Genomic DNA, 26,707 nt, shown 5'->3' on the forward strand with positions numbered 1-26,707 from the left:
TTAAACAGATTTGATACAGATTTTCCCAAAGATGAAAGGGTTGTTCTTGTCAACTGTTTTAGTTGATCCATATCTTCATCGATTGTCATCATTGCAAAGTTTTTCAATCCCTACATGGATTGCTGGATATAATGTGAGTCTTGCTCTGTCCCTGTCCCTTCCCCTTCCTGTCTTTATTACCATTAGGACTGTAGTTTTTAATTTATGTGCTCACGTAGTAACTTTGCTTGAAAATTGAAGCATTAGTTGATACAGAGGAGAAATGCATTCCTTCTTCTTTTATCATTCATTAACATAGGTCTGATCCCTATCCTTTAGACGGAGAGTGGAATTGGGCTGGGCAGGAGAGGAAAGAAATTCAGAAAGGGAATTTTGGAGTAATGACCACAGCAGGGAGAAGAGGGAAACCATCCCATTCTCTCTGACAACTGCGTCTGCCCCTGAACACATACACATACACACATACACACACACACCTCTGAACTGTAGTCACTCTCAAAGTGTAAAAGCTGTGGTTTACCTTACTGCCTAACTTACGAGTTATCAGAGTTTCCTTTCATCTTTTGCAAAACTTTCTTTGGACATTGGGTTCTTTTGTTTTCTTTGAACTTAACTGTATAACAGTGATTTCAGACATAGATCCTAGCCTGAATGCTTTCTCTTCTCATCAGAATGCTTTTCCTGTTTCCAACTATCCTTCAGCATTTGAGTTAGATCCAAAGATATTGTCTCTGTAAGCTATAGCCATAGAGTCTTTGAGTCGTGTGATTCACTGTCTCTTGAGCCAGCATTGTTTTATTTCTTGAAGCAGTTATCCTTGTAACTTTTGAGGTCATTAGTGTAGACCCTCCTTCTCTCACTTTGGCCATTAATAATATAACTTTTTGGTATGATATTGTATAGTTTTCTTCTGGATTTATTATACATCTTATTTGATCCTCACCATATCCCCATGGAGAGGATAAGGAGGTTATCCCCATTTTGCAAGTTAAGGGACTGAAGCTCAAAGAGGTCTGTGACTTCCCTGGGGACTGACTAACTTGTTGGGTGTTAGGCTTTTGTGGAAGCCTGAGGCCAGTATTCTTGGCACAATTAGAGAAAACTCCTCATTTTGTTTTTAGGTTACTACTGACTAGAGAATATGGATAGAAGCTTTCTCAGTCTGTAGAATCTGTCTCAGTCTTAGCACATACTCATTTTTATGTTACTTGAGCTTACTTGTTTTTATTTTATTTGCAGTCATTTAAATCTCACTTTCTGGAAATGGGAGGGCTCTTAGTCTGAGAAAACTAAGGAGATTGTTGTATATCAGATAACAATGGCCTCTGGCCTTTGGCAAGCTCTTCTGGACTCACCTAAAAACCTTTCTATTTGACTTGCATGCTGTATTTTTTCCTGTCATAATAAAATTAATCTACCATTAGCCACCCCCCCATTCTGCGTAGTTGATTGACTTGATTTGGGCTCACGCTGGTGTACTTACTAGAGGGTATTCTCTCTTAGTTGACACATTGAAGATAATTACAAGGTTTCCCCGTGTACATTGTGATAAAATTTACATACTTGGGGCGCCTGGGTGGCTCAGTCGGTTGAGCGTCTGACTTCAGCTCAGGTCACGATCTCGCCGTCCATGAGTTCGAGCCCCGCGTCAGGCTCTGGGCTGATGGCTCGGAGCCTGGAGCCTGCTTCCGATTCTGTGTCTCCCTCTCTCTCTGCCCCTCCCCCGTTCATGCTCTGTCTCTCTCTGTCTCAAAAATAAATAAATATTAAAAAAAAAAATTAAAAAAAAATTTATATACTCAGCTTTTCACTGGCACTTTTAATTTCTTCTAAAAACCCTAAGTTCATTAATTCTTAAGTACTCTTTTCCTCTTGGTGATTCAATTATATAATATCTGCCTTAAAAATTCCAAGGAATAATCCTATGTCTATTGTAGAAATTATAGCTAATTACCACTAAAATCGGTCTTTTTTTTAATGTTTATTTAAAAAAATTTTTTTTTTTTTACATTTATTTATTTTTTGAGAGTCATAGAGAGACAGAGCACAAGTTGGGGAGGGGCAGAGAGAGAAGGAGATACAGAATCCGAAGCAGGCTCCAGGCTCCGAGCTGTCCTCATAGAGCCTGACATGGAGCTTGAACTCACAAACCGTGAGATCATGACCTAAGCCGAAGTTGGAGCTTAACCGACTGAGCCACCCAGGTGCCCCTGTTTATTTATTTTTTGAGAGAGAGTGGGGAGGAACAGAGACAGAGGGAGATCGAGAATCCCAAGCAGGCTCTGCGCTACCAGTGTAGAGCCTGAGACAGGGCTCAAACTCACGAGCCATAAGATCGTGACCTGAGCTGAAATCAAGAGTCAGACCCTTAACTGACTGAGCAACTCAGGCACCCCAGAGTGGGTCTTAAATCTTATAGGATCAAGAAGTTGTACTTATTTCTTTTCTCATTTCTACCAGCAAGACCTGAGGACAGTTCTCGTGGAATTTCCCTTTCACCATTGAGGCTTTCCAGAGCCATCTTTATTATAGCCAAGGAGTGATATTTTGTGAAAACCATATCACCTAGGGAAAGCCAAAAAGTACTTTTAATTTTGTAACCAGTACAGATGTAGATCTAGATTGGGTGACACGAGAACTGCCATACTTTTAAAAATGTATTTTTTTATTATGAAAAAAACTAAACATACATGAAAATAGAATAGTATAATGAATACCCATGTACTCATCACCCAGCTTTGGTAATTATCAGTATATGGCCAGTCTTGCTGCTGGTGTATTCTCCCTCTCCTCTCCCTTCCCAGATTATTTCAAAGCAAACTGAAGGAATATTTTATGTGGAAATATATACATATGTATTCTAAGAGTCGGATATTCCTTTTTTCTCCTCTTAATGATAAAACACAATAGTTCCTTCACAATAGTGTCAAATATGAAGACAATCTTCAGATTTCCTTGATTGTATCTCTTTATTTTTTATATTTGGTTTACTTGAATCTGGCTCCAGACAGAGTTCCACACATTGCATTTGGTAGATATAATTCTTAATCCTCTTTACTCTATAGATTCACTTTCTTTTTTTCTTACAGTTTTTGTTGTTTTGATTGTCATTGATAAAAGTGGAATCATTTGTTATTAAGTTGGCATGTTCTGGAATTTGCTGATTGTCCCCTCCTTATTTAACATGTTCTTCTATCCCCTGTATTTTCTATAACCTGGTGATTAGATAAGATTCCAGTTTTGTTTTATTTGGTCACAGTACTTGAGAGGTGAGTGGTATACTTCCTGTTGCATCACATCAGTAGGCAATGTCTGGGTTGTCTGTTTTTAGTAACGTTAGGATTGATCGGTGAGATTCGGGGACTGTCAGCCTGATGCATCCTTTTTAAAGTTCCCAGTGGTTTTTCTCCTATGTTTTAAAAACCCATTAGTAATCATTGCCTAGATCCATTACTTTAGTGAGATTGCAAATGTACTATTCTAATTCTATTTTTCTTAGTTTATTAACTGGAATTCTTCAAAAGCACTCCGCCAGGTGTGCTTGGCTGGCTCAGTTGGTAGAACATGCGACTCTTGATCTCGGGGTTGTAAGTTCGAGTCCCACACTGGGTGTAGAAATTACTTTAAAATAGATAGATAGATAGATAGATAGATAGATAGATAGCACTCCACCAATTATTAGTTTACCTGAGATACATTTTATACAGGAAAGGCAGTAAATAGAAGAAAAGAATACTTGATTCTTAAACTCATGAATCGTGAGATCATGACCTGAGCTGAAGTCAGATGCTTAATGACTAAGCCACCCAGGTGCCCCAAGATTCATTGTTTTTTAGTGCTGCATACCAGTCAATAAGATGAATTTCCCACAGTGTATTAAACCTTTCATTTATTGATAAACATATAGATTATTTTCAGTTTTTCTCTATAACATAATAACCGGGGTGCCTGGGTGGCTTAGTTGGTTAAGTGCCTGACTCTTGATTCAACTCAGGTCATGATCTCATGGTGGGTGAGATCCAGCCCTATGTCTGGCTCTGCACTGACACCATGGAGCCTGTTTGGGATTCCCTCTTTCCCTCTCTCTCTGCCCCTCCCCTGCTCTTGCCAGTGCGTGCTCACTCTCTCTGTCAAAACAAATAAATAAACTTTAAAAAAACAAACAGGTAATAACCAGTTTTAGTTTATACTCTGAAGTATAATTTGGTAGATAAAACCTGCGTATATACCATGTTAATAACTTTCCTCCATACTCTTGCTAGCCTTATGTTTTAGTTTTTTTGATTTTGTTAATTGATATTATAGGTTTGTGTTTATTTATTTATTTATTTATTTATTTATTTATTGTTTATTTTTGAGACAGAGGGCAGACAAGCATGCACAAGCAGGAGAAGGGCAGAGAGAGGGGGACAGAGAATCTGAAGCAGGCTCTGCACTGATAGCCAAGAGCCTGATGTGCAGCTCGAACCAGGAGATCATGACCTAACCTGAAGTCACATGCCCAACTGACTGAGCCACCCACATGCCCCTTAGATTTACATTTTAAAAGATTTGAAATGTTAGAATCATTGCTAATACCGTAAACTGAATTAATTGATTTTCTTTCAAAAGCTTTTGTAACTGTGCAAGTTGTTTACAAATGAAGTTCCAATATTTCTTAGGTATATTTTTGGAGATCAAAATACTGATTTTTGAGAAAATATTATTGGAGTGCTAATAACATTTATTAGGTATTCTCATGGATTGTAAAACTCATTGTTCTAGATTGTCACTTATTTTGCATTTGCTGAGATGTAGAGAACAATAAATTCACCTAACATTTAAAAAATAATAATAAAGATAACTACCAATTTATGTTATGAGAAAACTGCATTTTTAAAGAAGATATGAAGTATGAAAGACTCCTGACTTTCCTGTAATTTTTCAATTCTTTTATTACTTAAGTGCTATTTAGTATTTTTTTTTATTAAAAACAATTTTTTTTATTAGGTAAACTCTATCCCCATTGTGGGTCTTGAACTCATGACTCTGAGAACTAGAGTCGCATGTTCTACTGACTGAGCCAGCCAGGCACTCCTACTATTTTATTTTAAATGGTACTTAAGTAATTTAAGAATTTATTACTTTTTCAAAAGTGAATCAACTGTCTTTAGATGAAGTGTTGGTATTAGTGGTATTAATCCCAAGCATATACTACAAAGTTTTGAGAATAGAGATTGGGATGTTTAAATTCCCTCGTGATGAAGGAGCCAGTTTCCATTCTTTGGGTGGTAGAACTATAGCAACTGTAGCCCTACTCTTCTCATCAAATTACTGGTTTGTTACCTAGGCAACAGAGAACTTTCTGGGTGGAGCAGTACTATGAAGTGAAAAAAAAAACCCACAACTTTGAATTCAAACAGGTTTAGATTTGAAAAACAACTTTATCTTAATAGGTTAACATTGTTTAAACTTTCTGAGCCTCATTTTCTTCATCTGTTACATCTATTTTAGGTGGCTGTAAAATGCAATCAGGAATGTAACACATCTGGCACAGGCTAGATACATTCACTGCTTTTATTTATTGCTATAAATTATTGAGTGTTTGCTTCATGTTATTTTTGTTCATAATAACAGTAATTAGCATTTACTGAGTACCTACTGTGTGCCAGGCAGTATTCTAAACACTTTGCATGTATCTTGTTTAATTCTCTTCATTTTATAAGGAAACCGTGACACAGAAAAATTAAGTAGTTTGTATAGGAATATGTTTGTGTAGGAATATGTAATGAAGAATTACTATTCTGGTACATGTATTTTGTATATTTAGACTATATTTTGTTATGGCATGAAAGACAAATGGAAACACAACGATGACTCAAAAACACAGTATGTTCAAAAACTTCTGGTTATTCTTAAATTTGTCTGAAACATTCATGTATTTAATGGAATCTCTTTTATTTTTAAAAATTTTTTAAATTTACATCCAAGTTAATTAGGATATAGTGCAACAATGTTTTCAGGAGTAGATTCCTTAATGCCTCTTACCCGTTTAGCCCACCCCCCCCAAAACCCCTCCAGTAACCCTCTGTTTGTTCTCCATATTTAAGAGTCTCTTATGTTTTGTCCCCCTCCCTGTTTTTATATTATTTTTGCTTCCCTTCCCTTGTGTTCATTAGAATCTCTTCTTTTGAATGAGAGGATCGCGATTTGGGTAAAATCCTTGCTCTTTCTGTCAAAACATTTTTAATAGTAAAGGAATAACTCCCCAGTCTTCTCTTACAACATAGTACCATATTTGACATTGTTGATTTGGTTTTCACAGGGTCGGAATCTGGCAGATCTACGCCGTAGCCAGTCCCGGGGCACATTCACCATTAGCACTACTCTTAGGCTGGGGAGACAGATTCTGGAGTCTATTGAGAGCATCCATTCCGTGGGATTCTTGCACCGAGACATCAAACCAGTAAGGGACCTTTTCAAGTCAGAGCATAGACTGAGTTTGCTTTGTACTCTTCATCTGATGATGGGACACAATAAATTATAAATGTAGCTTTCTGTGTTTGCTTTCTATTATTAAACACAAGGTAATATTTAGAAGCAAAATGTAACTTGCCTCTTAATTTTTTTTTAAAAAGTTATAATTACAAACTACCACTTACATTCAAGAGCTTTTCTCATACAATGAAAATGTTGCTTGCAGCCAAATTAAAAATTATTAATGCTTGACTATTATTATGTGTGCGGACATTCCTAGTTACTTAACCTTACACCTCAATTGGTAGTTAGTCTTTAGATTTTTTTTTTCCTGATACTGTCTAAAAATATATACATATGTTGCTTTTAGATATGACATTGTGTTCTTTGAACTATTTCTCAAGTGACAAATTGTACTTACAAGAAACCATCAGTTGTGAGAGACCTTATTATTTTTTTTCTGAGTGCTGCAGTGGCAATATAGTATTTTTTTCAATTCTGTTTTTCTTAGAAATTGTCACTTCCATAACTGAAATATGCTTTTATTTTTCCTTCTTGGTTTTTTTTTTTTTTTTTTATTACTCACAAGGGGAAATGATCCATTTCTGGTATACTGTATTTACTATAAATATACCATGTGTTGGTTAGTGCAGTTGAAAATTACACCCTTCTGTTGCTACATGATTTCTAAAATTAAATGGTTTACATGAAAATGCCAACTAAAATTAACATTAGTAGAGTCAGACTTAACGTAATGTAGATTTCTTCTCCTCTTATTTCTGTGCAAAGCTAAATGTCACTACTTGAGAATCATGGTGACTGAATGCTCCTTAAATGGAACTGTCTTTTAAAATAAAAGCTAAAAATTCTGTAGCAATTTTGCTTTTTTCCTTTATAAATTCCCTTTTTGCATACCATCTTTGCAAGTCTGTGCTTATTTAACATTACATTTACTTTTTTAAGGAAAAATGCAAAGTTTATTTTCCTTAAGTCTGTTTTGAAATGTTTCCTTAAATTGAATTTTAATTTTGTACTTAGTGAAATTCAGCGTTATGATGCTTATAGGAAATTCATTTAAATTCCTCGCCATGTATTAAAATTTGCTCACTCCTGGTTCTTCCCATGTTAAAAAGGAAGAATTGGACTGTCTTTAAAGCACTGACTTAGATTAGAATTTCAAGGAATTTAGAGTTCCACTTAAGTCAGTGTTGTGTTGTATGTAACTTTATACTGTCAGTTAAATTCTTTGTTGCTCAAAGTTACCTGATCCTGGGCACTAATAAAATCCACAATGAGATTGTGTATTAATATCCAGCAAACATCATTGATTGGAATAGTATATTTGGGACATATATATTATATAGAGGTTAAATTGAAGAGTTAAAGTATAGGAAGGATAAGATGTAAAGATAAGTTTATAAGAATATATTTCCTTCTCTGCTTTTCTAGTCAAAACTTCGCCATGGGTCGCTTTCCTAGTACATGTAGGAAATGTTACATGCTTGATTTTGGCTTGGCTCGACAATTTACCAATTCCTGTGGTGACGTCAGACCAGTAAGATTTTCATATTATTATTAATATTTAAGAATTAACCTATTATTTATAGTACCAGTTTTTTAAAAAAAGAAATACAAATTATGTATAGAATGGATGTCATTCAAAAGTAGTATATAGAATTTATCATTAAATATAGGATAGAGGTAATTAATTTTATTATTGAAAGTTGTGGCTTTAAAAAAGTACATTAAAAACATTTTAAAAATTAAAAAAAAAACTTAAAAAGTACATGAGACACAGATTTAGAGTGGATTTGTAGTAAGAACACATGTTGGCCATTTAGGATCAGGGGCCTTTTTTGCAATCTGAGGCTCTTTCTATATCCTACAGTTCTTCTGTTTTTTGTTATTGTACATTTCATATCCAGAATTTACATTTGGTTCTTTTAAAAAAAATTTGTCTTTATTGCTATTCTGTTTGATACGATGTTGTTGTCATACTTTCCTTACATTGCTTTGGTTCTGTGAACATATTTATAATGGCTGTTTTAAAATCTTTTAAGTCCAGCATCTACTCACTGTCAGAGGCAGTTTCTATTGACTGTTTTCCCATGTATGGGTTATACTTTCCTGTTCTTTGATTTCTTAAATTTTTTTTTTCTTTGTTGTTGGAAACTGAACATTTAGATAATATCTTCTAGTACTTTCAGATACTGGTCCTCCTTTCTAAGGCTTGTTATTGTTATTTTGCTTGTTTATTTGTTGAGTGAATGACAGGATTTGTTTTAGTGAAGGCTGTTCTCCCTGCCACCACCCCCCAACCCCTTTTTCCCAACGCTCAGTATTAAGTCTGTTGTTGTTCTGGGTCATTCTGCCTACAGTCACCCTGGAATGACAGTGGTATTGGTAGGGCTGTCTTCTATACTTTCTCTGACCACACCAGTTTTTAAGCTCCACTAATTGCTGGCTGATTGCTCTATTGTTACAATAGTGCCTTGGGGCATAAATTCCTCCACAAAGGAATCTAATCAAATTGTGGCTCCTAAAATGAATAGTTTCTGAGGTCAGAATTTGTATTTGTCTGAGCCCAGGAGTCCTCCTCCCAGATGTCTCATTCCTCTGGTTCTTTCTCACTTGGCCAGCCTGTAGCCTAGGCTCTATCTTCATTAGATCCATGAATCTCTTCCCATTTTTCTACACCACAACCTTCAGTATTTTTGAGAAATGTCTTCAGTTGAAACTTCACTGTTGCAAATGAATAAGTTCCTTTGGGAAGAGGTATTTTTTTTCATGCCTTTCTCCTGCCCCCAGGCAAAATCTCTGAGCCAGGGCTCTAGAGTTGGGGGTGAGGACTATGCTGAGCTTCTGAGTAACATCTTATTTTTTAGGAGCTGAGCCCTAGGGTTGAGATGGGAGCAGTAGGCTGAGATCTCTGTCTCTCCTGCCATGGAAGCACTGCTTCCTGAGCCAGGAGAGGGCTGTTGGGCCCCCAGTATTCGCAACACATCCTACCCAAGGTAGAGCCTCCATTCCATGAGTGGAAGCTGGGTGCAAGAAAGGAACTGTACTTCTCTGTCCACACTTAACCTGGATTAGCCTCCTCAGCAACAGACAGCTGGAAGAAGCTGAGAAATGCTGAAGTCCGCTCCTATGGGAATAAAGCCCTCTGGCTGGGAACTGAGAAAGGATGGAGTCTGGTGTCCTTGGTTGCAACAGTCTAGAGTGGAACCACCCTCTCTGCTCTGGAAGAGGGGAGGGAAGGAGTGGTTTTGGTGCAAGTACCGTAGACTCTAGCCTTTTTACTTAATTTTCAGTTTTCTTGAATAGATGTTTCTTCATTCATTATTTGCTCCTAAGGACCATTTTCAGAAGATTTAGCTGTTTTTAAAATAATTTTCACCAGTTTTACTGGGAATCAGGTCAGTGTGTTGCAGGATTTTTTATTTACCTCAATACTTGGATTCGTTGTCTCAACGCTCTTGAAGAATGAAGAGGAGGACACAAAGTGACCAGCAGGCAAAAGGGTTATTAGAGTATAAGATTAGAAAGTAAGAGTAGTATGAAAGCTCTCTTTACAGAAAGGGACCATTTGAAAGTGAATGCCAGCCGACTATTGGCAAGGGTCCTTGTTTTATAAGGTTTTGGTTAGCCTTCCCCTTCCCCCTGTCCCTCTCAGGTCCCACCCTTATTGGCTTGATAGTTCTAGGTGCTGGGTGGTCCATTTCTGATGTCTCTATTCTATTGTATGAGGGGTGGCTATTGGTCATAGTTAGGTCTTTTGTCAAATTCCTAAGGGAAACCTGGGGAAGTAGATGGGTGTCTGTTACATTCTTAAGTGGAACCTTACTGCTGAGGGGGTTTGCTGTGATCAGACACTCCTAGAATTGTTCCAAATATGCATTTTTCCCCAACCAGGGACTTCAGGTCCTAATCTTCCCTCTCTGCCTACCAATCCTATCTTTTCCATCATAAGTGGAACTCCTTATAATGTCATCCTTACATTTCAGTTCTTCTAATATCTCCTCTTACCTTTAGTTTTGTTTTTAACATGGTACTGATTGTGATTTTCATTTCTAGCAACTTAGTTGTATAGAGTTGAAATGCCTAATTTTGAATACATTTGCTACCACTAAGTATATACAACTAGAATTGTATACTAAATGTAAATATATTTAAAATACAGGCACATGAGAATGTACTGCCTAGAAATTATGAAGAATCTTTTGAGTTTAATGAAGGTCTTACATTAATAGATAGCAAAGCAGGTAAAGAACTTAGGTTCTGTGTAGCTTACTAGATTTCAGTATATTTCTGTAATCCCATTTCTTTTCCAGATGTCTTTTTTTTTTTTTTTTTTTTTTTTTTAGTTTTTTTAAACTATTACCAGGTTATTGTTTATTCACACACATAACATATTTAATGAGCACATAATGCATGTGAGGCATGGATCTAGGTGCTGGGACTGTAGTGGTGAACAAGCAGACCAAAATTGGCCTTATTATAGAGGTTATATTTTAGTGGAGAAGACAGATAAACATATACATAATTTTAGGTAGTAGTATATGCTATAAATAAAACACAAAGCAGTATTGACATAGAGAGTGTATGGGCAGTGAGGATAGGAGACTATTTTGGACGTATTAGTTAAAAAGACTTTCTTGGGGCGCCTGGGTGGCATAGTCGGTTAAGTGTCAGACTTCCGTTCAGGTCATTATATCATAGTTCATTGAGTTCGAGCTCCTCATTGGGCTCTTTGCTGTCAGCGTGGAGCCTGCTTTGGATCCTGCTTTGGATCCTCTGTCCTCCACTCTCTCTGCCCTTCCCCTGTTCACACTTGCACGTGTGCATGTTCTTTCTCTCTCTCTCAAAAATAAACATTAAAATACATATATATAAAAATAGTTTTTTTAAAAAGACTTTTCTGAGGAGGTATTGAGTTTAGAATTGAATGAAGTATGAGAACAATGTGAATTGCCATGTGAATAATCTGGAAAGGAGTGTTACAGGCAAAGGGAACAGCAAGTTCAAAAGCCCTGAGGCAGAGTAAGTTTGGTGTGTTCAAGGAAAAGCAGGGAGGCCACTGGAGCTATAGCACAACATAGTGTAGCATGATGAGGGGTTAAGTGGAGAGAGACGAGATTTAAGAGGTTGGTGGCCCTAGATTGTGTATGATTTTGCAAAGAGATGGATTTTATTCCAAACACGATAGGAAGCCTTGGGAAAATTTTGAGCAGGGTTATTGCATACTCTGTACATGATCTGTCAATAAGGTAACTACATAGTGGAATTATATTCAGTGTAGATTATATTTAAAACATAGCCATAGGAGAATTTCAATGCCTAGAAATTGTAAGGAGACTGTCTTCAGTTTATCAGTATTCTTGGTTTTAATTAGTATGCATGCAGGAAAAGAACTTAGGTTCTATACAGTTTATTGATCTGAATATATTTTTAGAATCCATTCTATTCTATTTTTTTAAATTAAAAATTTTTTATGTTTACTTATTTTTGAGAGAGAGATACAGAGTGAGAATGGGGAGGGGCAGAGATAGAGGGAGACACAGAATCCAAAACAGGCTTCCAGGCTCTGAGCTGTCAGCACAGAGCCAGATGCGGGCTCGAACCCACGAACTGCGAGATGATGACCCAAGCTGAAGTTGGATGCTTAACCAACTGAGCACCCTAGGCACCCCTAATATAGGGTTTTTTTTTTTTGTTTTTTTTTTTTGTTTTTTTTTTTGAGAGAAAGTGCAAGCAGGGGAGAGGCAGAGAGAGAGGGAGAGAGAAAGAGAATCTTAGCAGGCCTCCATGCCAGCACAGAGCCCAAAGAGGCTCTGTCTCTGTCCCATGTCCCTGAGATCATGACCTGACCCAAAATCAAGAGACAGACACACAAATCGAGAGTTGGATATACTCAACCGACTGAGTCATCCAGGTGCCCATAGGATATATTTTAAAATGGACTTAACAAAACTTCATTTGGATTTGTTGATGTTGGGATGTCAAGGAAAAAAGATAGGGTCAGGTTGATTACTAAATTTAGTCCTGAATGAATGATCATACCAATAACATAATGGGGAAGAAGGATGAAGAGTGGATTTGGTATTCTGTTTTCTAGAAGTTAAGTTTGAGATGCCTCTTGGATTCAGATGGAAATAACAAGAAGGTGATATGATATAGTAATATATACCTTAAAGGAGAAATCAGGATGGAGATAATATAAATTTAAGAATCATTTGATTAGGAGTGGGGTTGTAGCTGGGCTCAGAGTTAAAAGAGCACCTGGCTCTAGGGGTCCCAAACAGTAAGATTCAGTTACTGGCTGTTGAGAAAAATCCAAGGCAGAGAGTGGTGGTGAAACAAGAAAGGAATTTATTTCAATAAGGCCAACACCCAGAAGACAATGGACTAAAAAAAAAAAAAAAAAATCATTTCTTGCTCCCAATATTTAAAAATAAATGGCAGTTTTAAAAAGTGGAATGAGGAGGGAGGGGCCAACATCACAGAGTAGTAGGAGGATCCGAACTTCCCTCTTCTCCCAACAAAGAAGTGTTGAAGCAAAGGACTTTGAATCCCAAGAGTCTGGGAGGAAAAGAAACAGTCGTATTCCCAGGAATCCACTGGAACAACCTGACTGGCCGTAGATGCGTGATTGCGAACTGGGAGAGATAAATGAATGGAGGGCAGGGATCTGCTTCTGCAGAGAGACAAAAGGAAGAGAAAGAGCGGCTAGGGAAGTATAGGACTGTATCTGGACAAGAGAAAATCTCAGACCAGGATGGAGAAAGATCAAATCTCTAACTGTGGGGCTTGCTCCAGACTGGGGCTGGCTGGCCGGAATGGCGCACCTGAGGAGAGGGGGAGCCAGCCCCGGCCTCAGTGGCTAGGTCAGGGATGCAGTCCACAGTAGGAGAAAGCAATCCCCTCCCTGGAGTGCTGTGGGACAGGACAAAGCCTGCTTGTTCCCGCCAGCCAGGGACCACATATCAGGTGGCGCAGAGAGGCGCTTCCCCTGTACCGGAACCCGGGGATCAAGAATTTGAATCCCAGCCAAGTGCCAGGCATAGGAGTTGGGGAAGTGAGACAAACTGCTTCATTTACACCCGTGGCACAGTGAGGATGGCTGAAACAGAGTGGTTTGGACACCGGGTCTGTGGAGGAGAGACTGGGGGTGTCGCCATTTTCTCCTTAAACCACCAAGGTGAGGCCTCAGGGATCAGACAGCAGGACCCACAGTGTAGGCGAGACCAGCCTACACCAAACCACGCCCCTCCGCACCTGTAACTGTATATCTACTGGGGCAGGGTAGCCGCTGAGGAACCAGACAGCCCCTCCTCCAGACCTGCCCTGCTGCATTGCCTGGTTTAATGTATGTAGATACATTGTTCCTTCCTTTTCTCTTTCTTATCTCTTCCCTCTAGTCTGGTTACTCTGGTTGTTGGTTGTTTCAGCAGACATATTTAATCCATTCTCTTGATACCTGTTCCACACCTCCTTCTTTATTCTCCCTTCTCTGTCTTGGATTAAGCTGTATTGTTTCTCTCTGAACACATTTACCTTCTTTCATTTTTCCCGCCTTCTTCTTAATTTTCCTTTCTCTCTCTCTGGATTAAGCCATATAGTTTATCTGTCTGGGTAACTTTCTTTTCTTTTTCTTTTCCCCCACCTCCTTCTTTATTTTCCTTTCTCTCTCTCTGGAGTAAACCATATAGTTTCTCTGGTGAATTTTTATTCTTTCTCTCCCCTCCCCCCCCCCACCCCCACCGCCTCCCATCATTTCTTTGTATGGGATAAGGCCTCTTTCATCAGTACTGCCTCCACCCTGTGGTTTACTTGTAGTTGGTGTTTCTGTTTTTTTGTTTGTCTTTTTTTGTTGTGTGTTTGTGTGTTTTTGTTTTCTGTTTGTTTGTCTGTTTGTTTTCCTTTCCAGGGCTACTTCAACAAATCAAAGCACACCTGGTGGAAGGTCCAAAGCATCACCACAAGTAGGGAGACAAAGTAACCCAAGTCACACACACAGACAGCAAGTAATACTCTCCAAAAAAACATCTCCTGAAGGGCCACGCCCTGGACGTGTATGACCCCTCTTTAATATAGTAGTGCTTGCAGGAGCAGGGCACATAACAAGCTTTAAAATACATAAGGGACAGAAAACTAGCCAAAATGGTGAAACGGAAGGAATTCTCCTCAAAAGAAATTCCAGGAAGAAATGACAAGCTAAAGAATTGATCAAAACAGATATAAACAATATAACTGAACAAGAATGAAATAATAGTCATAAGATTAATCTCTGGGCTGAAAAAGCATATAAGACAGCAGAGAATCTATTGCTGCAGAGATCAAGGAACTAAAAAATAGTAATGACAAATTTAAAATGCTATAAATGAGGTGCAATTGAAATAGAGGCTGGTCACAATGAGGAGAGAAGAAGCAGAGGGGAGAATAGGTGAATTAGAAGATAAAATTACTGAAAAAGAGGAAGCTGAGAAAAAGAGATAAAAATTCTAGATCACAAGGGAGAATTAGAGAACTAAGTGATTCAATGAAACAGAATAATATTCGTATCATAGGAGTTCCAGAAGAGAACAAGAGAGAAAGGGCCAAAGGTATACTTGAATAAATCATAGCTGAGAACTTCCCCAGTCTGGGGAAGGAAACAAACACTGAAATCCAGGAGGCACAAAGAACTCCCTTCAGACGTAACTTGAATCGATCTTATGCACGGCATGTCATAGTGAAACTGGCAAAATACAAAGATAAAGAGAGAATTCTGAATGCAGCTAGGGATAAACCAGCCTTAACATACAAGGGTAGACACATAAGGGTAGTAGCAGACCTATCTACTGAAACTTGGCAGGCCCGAAAGGAGTGGCAAGAAATTTTCAATGTGATGAACAGGAAAAATATGCAGCCAAGAATCCTTTATCCAGCAAGCCTGTCATTCAGAATAGAAGGAGAGATAAAGGTTTTCCCATACAAACAAAACTGAAGGAATTCATCAGCAATAAACCAGCCCTACAAGAGATCCTATGGGGACTCTGTGAGTGAAATGTTGCATGGATCACAAAGGACAAGAGACATCACTACAAGTATGAAGCCTATAGATAACACAATGACTTTAAAACCCATGTCTTTCAATAATAATACTGAGTGTAAATGGACTAAATGCTCCAATCAAAGACACAGGGTATCAGAATGGATTAAAAAAAAAAAAAAGACCCATCTATTTGCTATCTCCACAAGACCCATTTAGACCTGAGGACACCTCAGATTGAAAGTGAGGGGATGGAGAACCATCTATCACGCTACTGGAAGTCAAAACAAAGCTGGCGTAGCCATACTTATTCAGACAAACTAGACTTTAAGTTAAAGGTTGTAACAAGAGATGAAGAAGGGCATTATATAGTAATCACAGGGCCTATCCATCAGGAAGAGCTAACAATTATAAATGTCTATGCACCAAATTCAGAAGCACCCAAATATATAAAACAATCACAAACATTAGCAATCTTACTGGTAAGAATGTGGTAATTGCAGGGGACTTTAATACTCACCTACAGCAATGGACAGATCATCTAGACAGAATATCAATAAAGAAACAATGGCCCTGAGTGATATACTGGACTAGATGGTCTTGATAGATATATTTAGAACTTCTCATCATGAAGCAGAATATACATTCTTCTCGAGTGCACATGGAACATTATCCAAGATAGATCACATACTTGGTCACAAACAGTCCTCAATAATATAAAGAATTGAGACCATACCATGCACATGTTGAGATCACAGTGCTATGAAACTTGAAATCAACCATAAGAAACGTTTGGAAAGCCTCCAAATGCATGGAGGTTAAAGACATCCTACTAAAGAACAAATGGGTCAACCAGGCAGTTAAAGAAGAAATTTAAAAAATATATGGAAACAAATTAAAATGAAAACACAACAATCCAAAGCCTTTGGGATGCAGCAAAGGCAGTCCTAAGAGGAGAATACATTGCAATCCAGGCCTATCTCAAGAAACAAGAAAATCCAAAATACAAAAATCTAACAGCACACCTAAAGGAACTAGAAGCAGAACAGCAAAGACACCCCAAACCCAGCAGAAGAAGAGAAATAATAAAGATCAGGGCAGAAATAAACAATATAGAATCAAAAAAAACCAAACAAACAAACAACAGATCAATGAAACTAAGAGTTGGTTTTTTGAAAAAATAAACAAAATTGATAACCTCTAGCCAGGCTTCTCAAAAAGAAAAGAGAGAGGACATAAGTAGATAAAATCACGAATGAAAATGGCATTATTACAACCAATCTCTCAAATACAAGCAATTTATCAGAGAATACTATGAAAAATTATATGCCAACAAACTGGACAACTGGAAGAAATGGACAAATTCCTAAACACCCACACACTACCAAAACTCAAACTGGAAGAAATAGAAAATTTGAACAGACCTATAACCTAGTAAAGAAATTGATCAGTTATCAAAATCTCCCAACAAATAAGAGCCCTGGACCAGATGGCTTCCCTCAGGAATTCTACCAGACATTAAAGCAGAATTAATACCTATCCTTCTCAAGCTGTTCCAAAAAATAGAAATGGAAGGAAAACTTCTGGACTCATTCTATGAAGCCAGCATTACTTGGATTCCCAAGGCAGACAGAGACCCCCACAAAAAAGGAGAACTACAGGCCAATATCCCTGATGAACATGGATGCAAAAATTCGCACAAGATATCAGCAAATCGAATTCAACAACATATAAAAAGAGTTATTCACCATGATCAAGTGGGATTCATTCCTGGGCTGCAGGGCTGGATCAGTATTCACAAATCAATCAATGTATACATCACCTTAAGAAAGGGTAAGAACCATGTGATCCTGTCAATAGATGCAGAAAAAGCATTTGACAAAATACAGCATACTTTCTTAATAAAAACCCTCATGAAATTCGGGATAGAAGGAACATATTTAAACATCATAAAAGCCATATATGAAAAGCCCACAGCTAATATCATCCTCAATGGAGAAAAACTGAGAGCTTTTCCCCCTGATCAGGAACTCAACAGGGATGTCCACTCTCACCGCTGTTGTTTAACGTAGTGTTGGAAGTCCTAGCATAGCAGTCAGACAACAAAATGAAATAAAAGGCATCAAAATTGGCAAAGAAGTCAACTTTCACTTTTTGCGGATGACATGATACTCTACGTGGAAAACCCGAAAGACTCCACTAAAAAACTTCTAGAACTGATACATTAATTCAGCAAATTCGCAGGTACAAAATCAGTGTACAGAAATCAGTTGTGTTTTTATACACCAATAATGAAGCAACATAATGAAGAAAGAGAAATCAAGAAACCTATCCCATTTACAATTGCACCAAGAACCATAAAATACCTAGGAATAAACCTAACCAAAGATGTAAACATCTGTATGCTGAAACTATAGAAAGCTTATGAAGGAAATGAAGAAGACACAAAGAATGGAAAAACATTCCATATGCTTGGGAATGCAAGCTGGTGCAGCCACTCTGGAAAACAGTAATGGAGGTTCCTCAAAAAACTAAAAATAGAACTACCCTACGACCCAGCAATTGCACTACTAGGCATTTATCCAAGAGATACAATGTGCGTTTCGAAGGGACACATGCACCGCCATGTGATAGCAGCACTACTAACAATAGCCAAGTATGGAAAGAGCCCAAATACCATCGATGGATGAATGGATAAGAAGAAGTGGTATATACATACAATGGAGTATTACTCAGCAATCAAAAAGAATGAAATCTTGCCAGTTGCAACTACGTGGATGGAACTGGAGGGTATTATGCTAAGTGAAATCAGTCAGTCAGAGAAAGACAAAAATCATATGATTTTACTCATATGAGGACTTTAAGAGACAAAACAGATGAACATAAGGGAAGGGAAACAAAAATAGTATAAAACAGGGAGGGGGACAAAACAGAAGAGATTCATAAATATGGAGAACAAACTGAGGGTTATGGGAGGGGTTGTGGGAGGGAGGATGGAGTAAATGAGCAAGGGGCACTAAGGAATCTACTCCTGAAATCATTGTTGCACTATATGCTAATTTGTATGTAAATTTTAAAAATAAAAAAATTAAATTAAAAAAAATATGCCCATATGCTCATGGATTGGAAGAATAAATATTGTTAAAACGGCAATACTACCCAAAGCAATCTATACATTCAGTGTAATCCCAATCAAAATTGCACCCACATTATGCTCAAAGCTAGAACAAAGAATCCTAAAATTGTTTGGAACCCCAAAAGACCCTGAATAGCTAAAGTAATACTGAAGAAGAAAACCAAGCGGGAGGCATCACAATGCCAGACCTTAGCCTCTAATACAAAGTTGTAATCATCAAGACAATATGGTATTGGCACAAAAACAGATACATAGACCAGTGGAATAGAATAGAGAACGCAGAATTGGACCCACAAGTATATGGCCAACTAATCTTTGGCAAATCAGGAAAGAGTATCCATTGGAAAAAAGACAGTCTCTTTACAATGGTGCTAGGAGAACCGGACAGCAACATGTAGAAGAATGAAACTAGACCACTTTCTTGCATTGTATATAAAAATAAACTCAAAATAGATGAAAAACCTAAATCTGAGACAGAAAACCATCAAAACCCTAGAAGAGAAAGCAGGCAACAACTTCTTTGACCTCAGCTGCAGCAATTCTTACTTGACACATCTCCAAAGGCAAGGGAATTAAAAGCAAAAATGAACTATTGGGACCTCATCAAGATAAAAAGCTCCTGTACTGCAAAGGAAACAGTCAACAAAACTAAAAGGCAACTGATGGATTGGGGAAAGATATTTGCAAATGACATATCGGATAAAGGGCTAGTATCCAAAATCTCTAAAGAACTCACCAAACTCCACACCCAAAAAAACAAATAATCCAGTGAAGAAATGGGCAGAAGACATGAATAGACACCTCTCTAAGAAGACATCCAGATGGCCAACAGACACATGAAACGATGCTCAACTTCACTCATCAGGAAATGCAATCAAAGGCACACTGAGATACCGCCTCACACTGGTCAGAATGGCTAAAATGAACAAATCAGGAAACTATAGATGCTGGCAAGGATGTGGAGAAATGGGAACCCTCTTGCACTGTTGGTGGGAATGCAAACTGGTGCAGCTGCTCTGGAAAACAGTGTGGAGGTTCCTCAAAGAATTCAAAGTAGAACTCCATGACCCAGCAATAGCACTGCTAGGATTTACCTAAGGGATACAGGAGTGCTGATGCATAGGGGCACATGTACCCCAATGTTTATTAGCAGTGCTTTCAACAATAGCCAAATTATGCAAGAACCTAAATGTTCATCAACTGATGAATGGATAAGAAGATGTGGTTTATATGTACAATGGAATACTACTTGACAATGTAAAAGAATAAAATCATGCGATTTGCAGCAATGTGGATGCAACTGGAGGGTATTGTGCTAAATGAAATAAGTCAGAGAAAGATATCATAAACGATTTTACTCATACGTGGATCTTGAGAAACTTAACAACAAGACCACGGATGAAGGGAAGGAGAAAAAATAGAGAGGGAAGGAGGCAAACCATGAGAGATTCTTAAAAACTGATAACAAACTGAGGGTTGATGGGGGCTGGGGAGAGGAGAAAGTGGGTGATGGGCACTGGGAGGGCATTTGTTGGGAGGAGTACTGGGTGTTGTATATAAGCAATTTGACAATAAATTATATTAAAAAACAACGAGATTAAAGGAGAAATATTATATAATCATCAATATAAAAGAAGAAAGTGGAATGAGATTCGATGGCTCAGGAGCCCATATAGCTAGATAAAAGTCTGAGCCACTGGTTACTTTGGCAACTGGATGATGGGTAGAAAGAACTGTGAGGGGCACCAAGGTGGCTCAGTCAGTTGAGGGTCTATTGATTTTAGCCCAGGTTATGAACTCAAATGGTTTGTGGGATGGAGACCTGTGCCCAGCTCTGTGCTGACAGTGTGGAGCCTGCTTGGGATTCTCTTTCTCATCTCTCTCCTCTCTCCCTCCCCTACTCGTGTGCACGCTGTCCCTTGCTTTCTCTCTCTCTCAAAATAAACAAATAACTTAAAAAAAGAGAAAAACTAGGAGCTAGCCCAGAACAGTGGGAAGGAGAATCAGCCAATGAGGTAGGAGGAAAATCAGGGACACCTGGGTGGCTCAGTTGGTTGAGTGTCTGACTTCGGCTCAGGTCATGATCTCACGGATTGTGAGTTCAAGCCCCACGTCAGGCTCTGTGTTCATAGCTCAGACCCTGGAGCCTCCTTTGGATTCTTTGTCTCCCTCTCTCTCTTCCCCTCCCCCATTTGTGCTTGTCTGTCTCTCTCTCAAAATAACATTAAAAAAGGTTGGGGGGGGAGGAAAATCAGTGTGGTATCTTGAGAGTTAAGTGAAGAAAGTGCTTCATATATGTAGGTGGTCATCACCCACCTGGTGCTGTCCTATCCTGGATGCTACAGATAGGTTAAGTAAGGTGGGAACTGAGAACTGACCTGGATTGGCAAGATGAAACCTTTTTGTGACTTTCATAAGAATAGTTTTGTAGAACAATGAAAACCTAATAGGAGTGGGTTAACGAGAGGATTGGGAGAAATAGAGAAAGGGAGTATAGACAATTTTCTGGAGGAGTTTATTTTTTAGATTTTTAAATTTTTTTTTGTTTTTACTTTTATTTGCATTTGTTTTATGTAGAATTTACTCCCGGCCGTAGTTTTATTTCCTCAGTTTCTTCTGGGAAATGCTTTTTTTTCTGTGAAACCTTTCTGGTTTAGGAACTATTTGCTCTTTTTCAGTAAGATTATCTCAGTGTGACAGAGAGAGCTCACATATGGGTTAATCTGACCGTGAGCCCTGTAAGTCTACACCACAGAATCTTGGTGGCTTTGTTCACCTGGATTTGTTTCAATGGCTAGAGGATCTACATCTAAACCCTTAAGTTCACTATTACTCTCCACATTTTAAGCCTGGCAGTAAAAATTCCACATTCTGTTTGGGCCACCAACGCTGTGTCCATCCCCACTGTTTGGCCTGGACATACCTCCAACTCCACCAGTATAGTGATGGAATGGCACCCATTGCTTCTGCAAAGTGACATCTTTGAGATACTTGGTGCTTTTTGGATATGCATACCCTTCATGGCCTGGGCAGTTTCACGTGTATTCTAAAGTGGACACGAAGATTTGTACTTTCTGATTGCGTGATTGTGTAGGGTTTTCTGGATCAAGTGAATAGTGAACCGTTGTCAGAGATCACCTTAGGCTGCTAAGGGAAGAGCTGGTTCTTTTTTTTTTTTTTTTTTTTTTTTTTTTTTAAAGAAGAGTGTAAACAGGAAAGGGGCTGAAAGGGAAGTAAATCCTTCCTTAGTTTATTCCTTTTTTTTTTTTTTTTTTAATGGCAGTTATTATAGCATGCTTGTGTACTGATGGTAATGCTCTAGGAGACATGAAAAAAAATGAAATGTAGGACAGAGAAGAATAATTCAAGGAGCCACATTCTTGCATAGGCATCAAGGAAAGGAACCTGGCACAAATGATGGGGTTAGCCATTCTTAAGAGCAAGAAACACTTTAATCCATTGTAACTGAGAAAAGGCAGAATTAAGGGAGACAGATACAGGAAGCATTTAGGTTTGGTGGTGGGAAGTTGAAGTTCTCTCATTGCTTTTATTTTCTCAGTGCAGAAGAGGCAAGGCCTTTTGCTGGGAGTGCAGAATGGTGTTGGAGTTTGAGGAGAGAGAAGAGGACAAGTGAAATAATAGTACCATGGAGAGGGGAGAGAGGGAAACTAGCATCAGCAAAATAGATTGCTGGCCTGTGCTGAAAGCTCATTTGAGTATTATGGCAATTTAAGGGGAGGTTGTCAGGACAGTTGTTGTTTTTCTCCAGACACCTTTAATTGCTTGTTTAGATTTACAGGTTAGTCTGAGAGTTGGTTTTAACCTGGTGAGGATCTGGTTAGCACTGTGAAAGAGCAAGAGGAGAGAGCTGAGAGAACGTATTGCGGGTGAACATAGTTCAGGCTGTGTGAGGAAAGAACTTTCCCTTTATTTACGTATCGCTAGCTGGTTCCTTTTAAGATTTCAGTAAGATTTTCGTAGTTTTCTTTAAATCTCAAATAAATTAATTTCATACTTTTTGGATCATGATTATGATTGAAATCATGTTCTCATATTGTTCACTAATATCACATCAAAAGTTGCTTTGTAGATTTGTTTTATGTAGTACAATTTTGTTTAATTTATTCATTCTTTTTAAGAAACTTAAGTTGAAACACTTAGATTTTCTAGGTATGCTGTCATGTTATCTGCAAAAATTAATATTTTGATTTTGTCTTGCCATATGTGTTCCAGAAGAATGTAAAAAAAAAAACATAAAAATTTTAAGGAAGAATATTAAAACATCTGTGGCCTCCATCTATATTAAGAAATATCTTATTACCACCTTACATCCCACCCCTTTTTTTCCCTCAAGCAGTATGGTCTAATTGAAGTTACTGCGAGGATGGAAATATTCTGTATCTATACTCATATGGTAGCCACTAGCTACATGGAGCTGTGAGCACTTGAATGTGGCCAGAGCAAGTGAGGGACTGAATTTTAAATTTCATTTATTTATTTTCTCTCTGTGTTGTTTTTATTGAGAGAGGCAGAATGGGGGAGAGGATGAGGGGGAGAGAGAGAGGGAGGGAGTTGAGAGAGAGGGAGGGAGAGGGAGAGAGAGAGAGAGGAGAGAGAATCTTAAGCAGGCTCCATGTTCAGCAAGGAGCTTGACACAGGGCCCAATCATCGCATAACCCTGGAATCACGACCTGAGCTGAAATCAAGAGTCAGACCTCAATGGACTGAGCCACCCAGGTGCCCCTTAAATTCTGTTTAGTTTTAGGTTGCTATTTTATTGGCCATTGCAGCTCTACACATAACCTCCATTCTAAAATTTGTATTAAATCTTCTCTCTTTTGTAGACCTGACAGTACTTGTTTTGGAGTATGGAGCAGATTCAGGGAGCTATTGTAAAATAGTACAGTTGTCATATGGCCTTCACCTAGTTTCTCCTGGTGATAATATCTTACATAATTGTAGTACGTTGTCCAAACTAGGAAGGAGATATTGGTATACGATTATCACCTTAAGTGCAGATCTGACCTGAGTCAGCTTTCACTATTTTTTTTTCTTTTTTTACATGAGGGAAGAGAGTATGTGAAACTTTATCACATGTATAGATTTGTACACCCAACACCACAATCTATGGATACAATACACAATATGTGGACACAATCTATTATATCTATAATCTATTGTATACAATCTATTGTATCCATAGATACACGTATACATTGTAGGATACAAAACTATTCCATCACCACAAGGAAATTCCCTCAAACATAAATATAAATATTTACCATACTTAGTAATAGTATCCTTAGTACAGGACTATCAGAATGCATTACAACAGGAATGATGTTTAGTCTCTGTTGCACTACTAGTGAGTTGTTTATATGGTTGCTTTTGAGACTCTCTACTATTTAACTCTACTATTTAACTTTGAGATGTATTAGTTACATTGAATAGGGATGTGTGAGGCACATAGAAGTCCTGAGCTGCATACATTTACAGTATTCTGTTCCATACCGCTTCAGAGTTGAACTTTTGTTTACTTAATAATTTGAATCGTCATGTTCATTATTGTTTCTTCCTGATTTGAAGTATGCCTTAATTTCCTCACTCCATCTGGGTCTCATGTTGATCCTTTGTATCTCAACTCTTGCAATGGCTTGTTTTCTTTTCCTGCTTCCTTTCTGCTATTCAGTTGAAACTTCTAGTGCCTAGGGTTATAGTGACCTACTTAACAAAATTTTTAAGAGTCCATTTCTCTGTTAGCACCCCACAATTTCAGCTATTTTCTTACTTCCATTGGGGGCTATATTACATAGTTCTCCATGCTTTCCACCCACTCTCTGATCTCTTCCCTTTGGTTAGCAATAGGTCTGGGCTCATTTCCCCAGTTCTTCCCTTCTCCTTCTAGATTTATTCTCCCCGGAGCTCATTTTGTCTCTGACGTTCATTCCCTCCTTCACATTCACATTGTTCTGTGCTTGTAGTACTCTTGTGGTTTCTTTGTTTGGATTATTAAAAGAGTTTCCTTGTTGGTCTCCCCACCTCCTCCTTCCAGTCTGTTCTTTTTACCTCCAGCAGAGTAAACATCCCAAGAACTTTCCTGATCATGTCCCGTCCCTACTTAAAATTTTTTATGAATTCCATTGGCCTGCATGTTATAAACCAAACACCTTAATATGGCATTCAAGTCCATCCTTAACCTGATTCCAACCTATATTCCATTATTTTCTCTCACCATTTGCTCCAGCCAAATCAGACACTTTGCCTGACACACACAGTACTTTGCTCCCATTTTGCATTTTTCACAGTGTTCTTTTTACTTAAAATGCTTTTCCTTCTTCCTGTTGTAAGGTGTTCAGATTTTCAACGTCCAACTTTTTCTTTTTCATTTTCACTTTCATCCAAATATCTAGGTATTTATATGCTCTTAGGTTGTTAACCACTCTCACTTTTTTCTTTAAAGATGTAAATAATGCCCGCTTTGGCAGCACATATACTATAACTGGAGCGATACAGAGAAGATTAGCATGGCCCCTGTGCAAGGATAACATGTAAATTCATGAAGCTTTACATATTTTTTTTAGAAAAAGGATGTTTTGGGGCGCCTGGGTGGCGCAGTCGGTTAAGCGTCCGACTTCAGCCAGGTCACGATCTCGCGGTCCGTGAGTTCGAGCCCCGCGTCGGGCTCTGGGCTGATGGCTCAGAGCCTGGAGCCTGTTTCCGATTCTGTGTCTCCCTCTCTCTCTGCCCCTCCCCCGTTCATGCTCTGTCTCTCTCTGTCCCAAAAATAAATAAACGTTGAAAAAAAAAATTAAAAAAAAAAAAAAGAAAAAGGATGTTTTTAAATATAATTTTTAAGAGATAATGTATTTATATGGTGCAAAAATAACGTAAAAATTCATCAAAGTTAACCCCCCCCCCTTTTTAAATGTTTTGTTATTTATCGTTGAGAGTGAGAGAAAGCACAAGCAGGGGAGGGGCAGAGAGAGAGGAAGACACAGAATCTGAAGCAGGCTCCAGGCTCTGAGCTGTCAGCACAGAGCCTGATGCAGGGCTCGAACTCATGAACTGCGAGATCATGACCTGAGCCAAAGTCAGCCACTTAACCAATTGAACCACCCAAGTGCCCCAAAGTTAAACCCTTTTTTGAAAGACACTATTAAGCAAATGAGAAGACATGCCACAGAGTAGGAAAAAATATTTCAGAACACACATCTGACAAAGGACTTATATCCAGAATATATAAACAATTTTCACAACTCAATAATAAATGAATAAACATGAGCAAAAGATTTGTATAGACCTTTCATCAAAGAAGAGACACTTACAGTAGCAAATGGTGAACATCTTTAGTTATCAGAGAAATGCACATTAAAACCACAGTAAGACATTACTACCCAGCAGTTAACCTAAAAAGATGATTCTAAATGCTTCTGAGGGACAGAAATCAGAGGTTGCCAGAGACTGGGAATGGAGGGGAAGGGACTGACTACAGCCTTTAAGGGAACTCTAGGGGTGATAGAAATACTCTATGCCTTGACTGCAGTGGTAGTTACATGCCTGTGTATCTTTGAAAACTCATAAACTGTGTATACCTAAAGTTTGGATTTAACTGTGTAAATTATACCTTAATAAACCTGACTCGAAAAAAACTAAAAGGTAAACCATGAAACAAATCTCCTACTTTACCTCTGCTCTCCCAAATGTACTCATTTTCTATACTGCCCTTATCCCTCTTTCCAACCAACAATGTAGGTAGCTATATTGTTACTATTTCCTAAATGTATTCTTCCAGAATTTCTTTTTGCATATATAATAAATATGAATATATATTCTCATTTTTCTCTTTTTGAGTCAAAAGGTAATGTGATGTATATTTTACACTTGTCTTTTTTCCCCACAGTATATCTAGGAGATATTCCCATGTGAGGATATAGGACTTCTTCCTTCTTTTTTTGCAGCTGCAAAGTATATTCCATTTTAAATATGTACTGTAATTTATTTAATCAGTCCACTATTTATGTACATATGGGTTGCTTGCAGTCTTTTGCTATCACAAACATTAATGTAGTGAATGAATGTCTTAC

The 26,707-nt window shown here is 38.1% G+C and overlaps 1 protein-coding gene and 1 non-coding gene across 2 annotated transcripts in view; both read left to right on the forward strand.

Moving 5' to 3' along the window:
• Positions 1 to 26,707, forward strand: part of TTBK2 (tau tubulin kinase 2) — a 124,935-nt gene that overhangs the window by 33,979 nt on the left and 64,249 nt on the right. Inside the window, 2 exon segments of the mRNA XM_030318393.1 lie at positions 6,305 to 6,462; positions 7,906 to 8,011. Coding sequence (XP_030174253.1) covers positions 6,305 to 6,462; positions 7,906 to 8,011 — 264 coding nt within the window.
• Positions 25,097 to 25,199, forward strand: LOC115517334. The gene has a single exon (XR_003969798.1). It is a non-coding gene; the product is annotated as a U6 spliceosomal RNA (small nuclear RNA).

Source organism: Lynx canadensis, chromosome B3 (assembly GCF_007474595.2).
Source record: "Lynx canadensis isolate LIC74 chromosome B3, mLynCan4.pri.v2, whole genome shotgun sequence".
In the NCBI taxonomy this organism is placed as follows: domain Eukaryota; kingdom Metazoa; phylum Chordata; class Mammalia; order Carnivora; family Felidae; genus Lynx; species Lynx canadensis.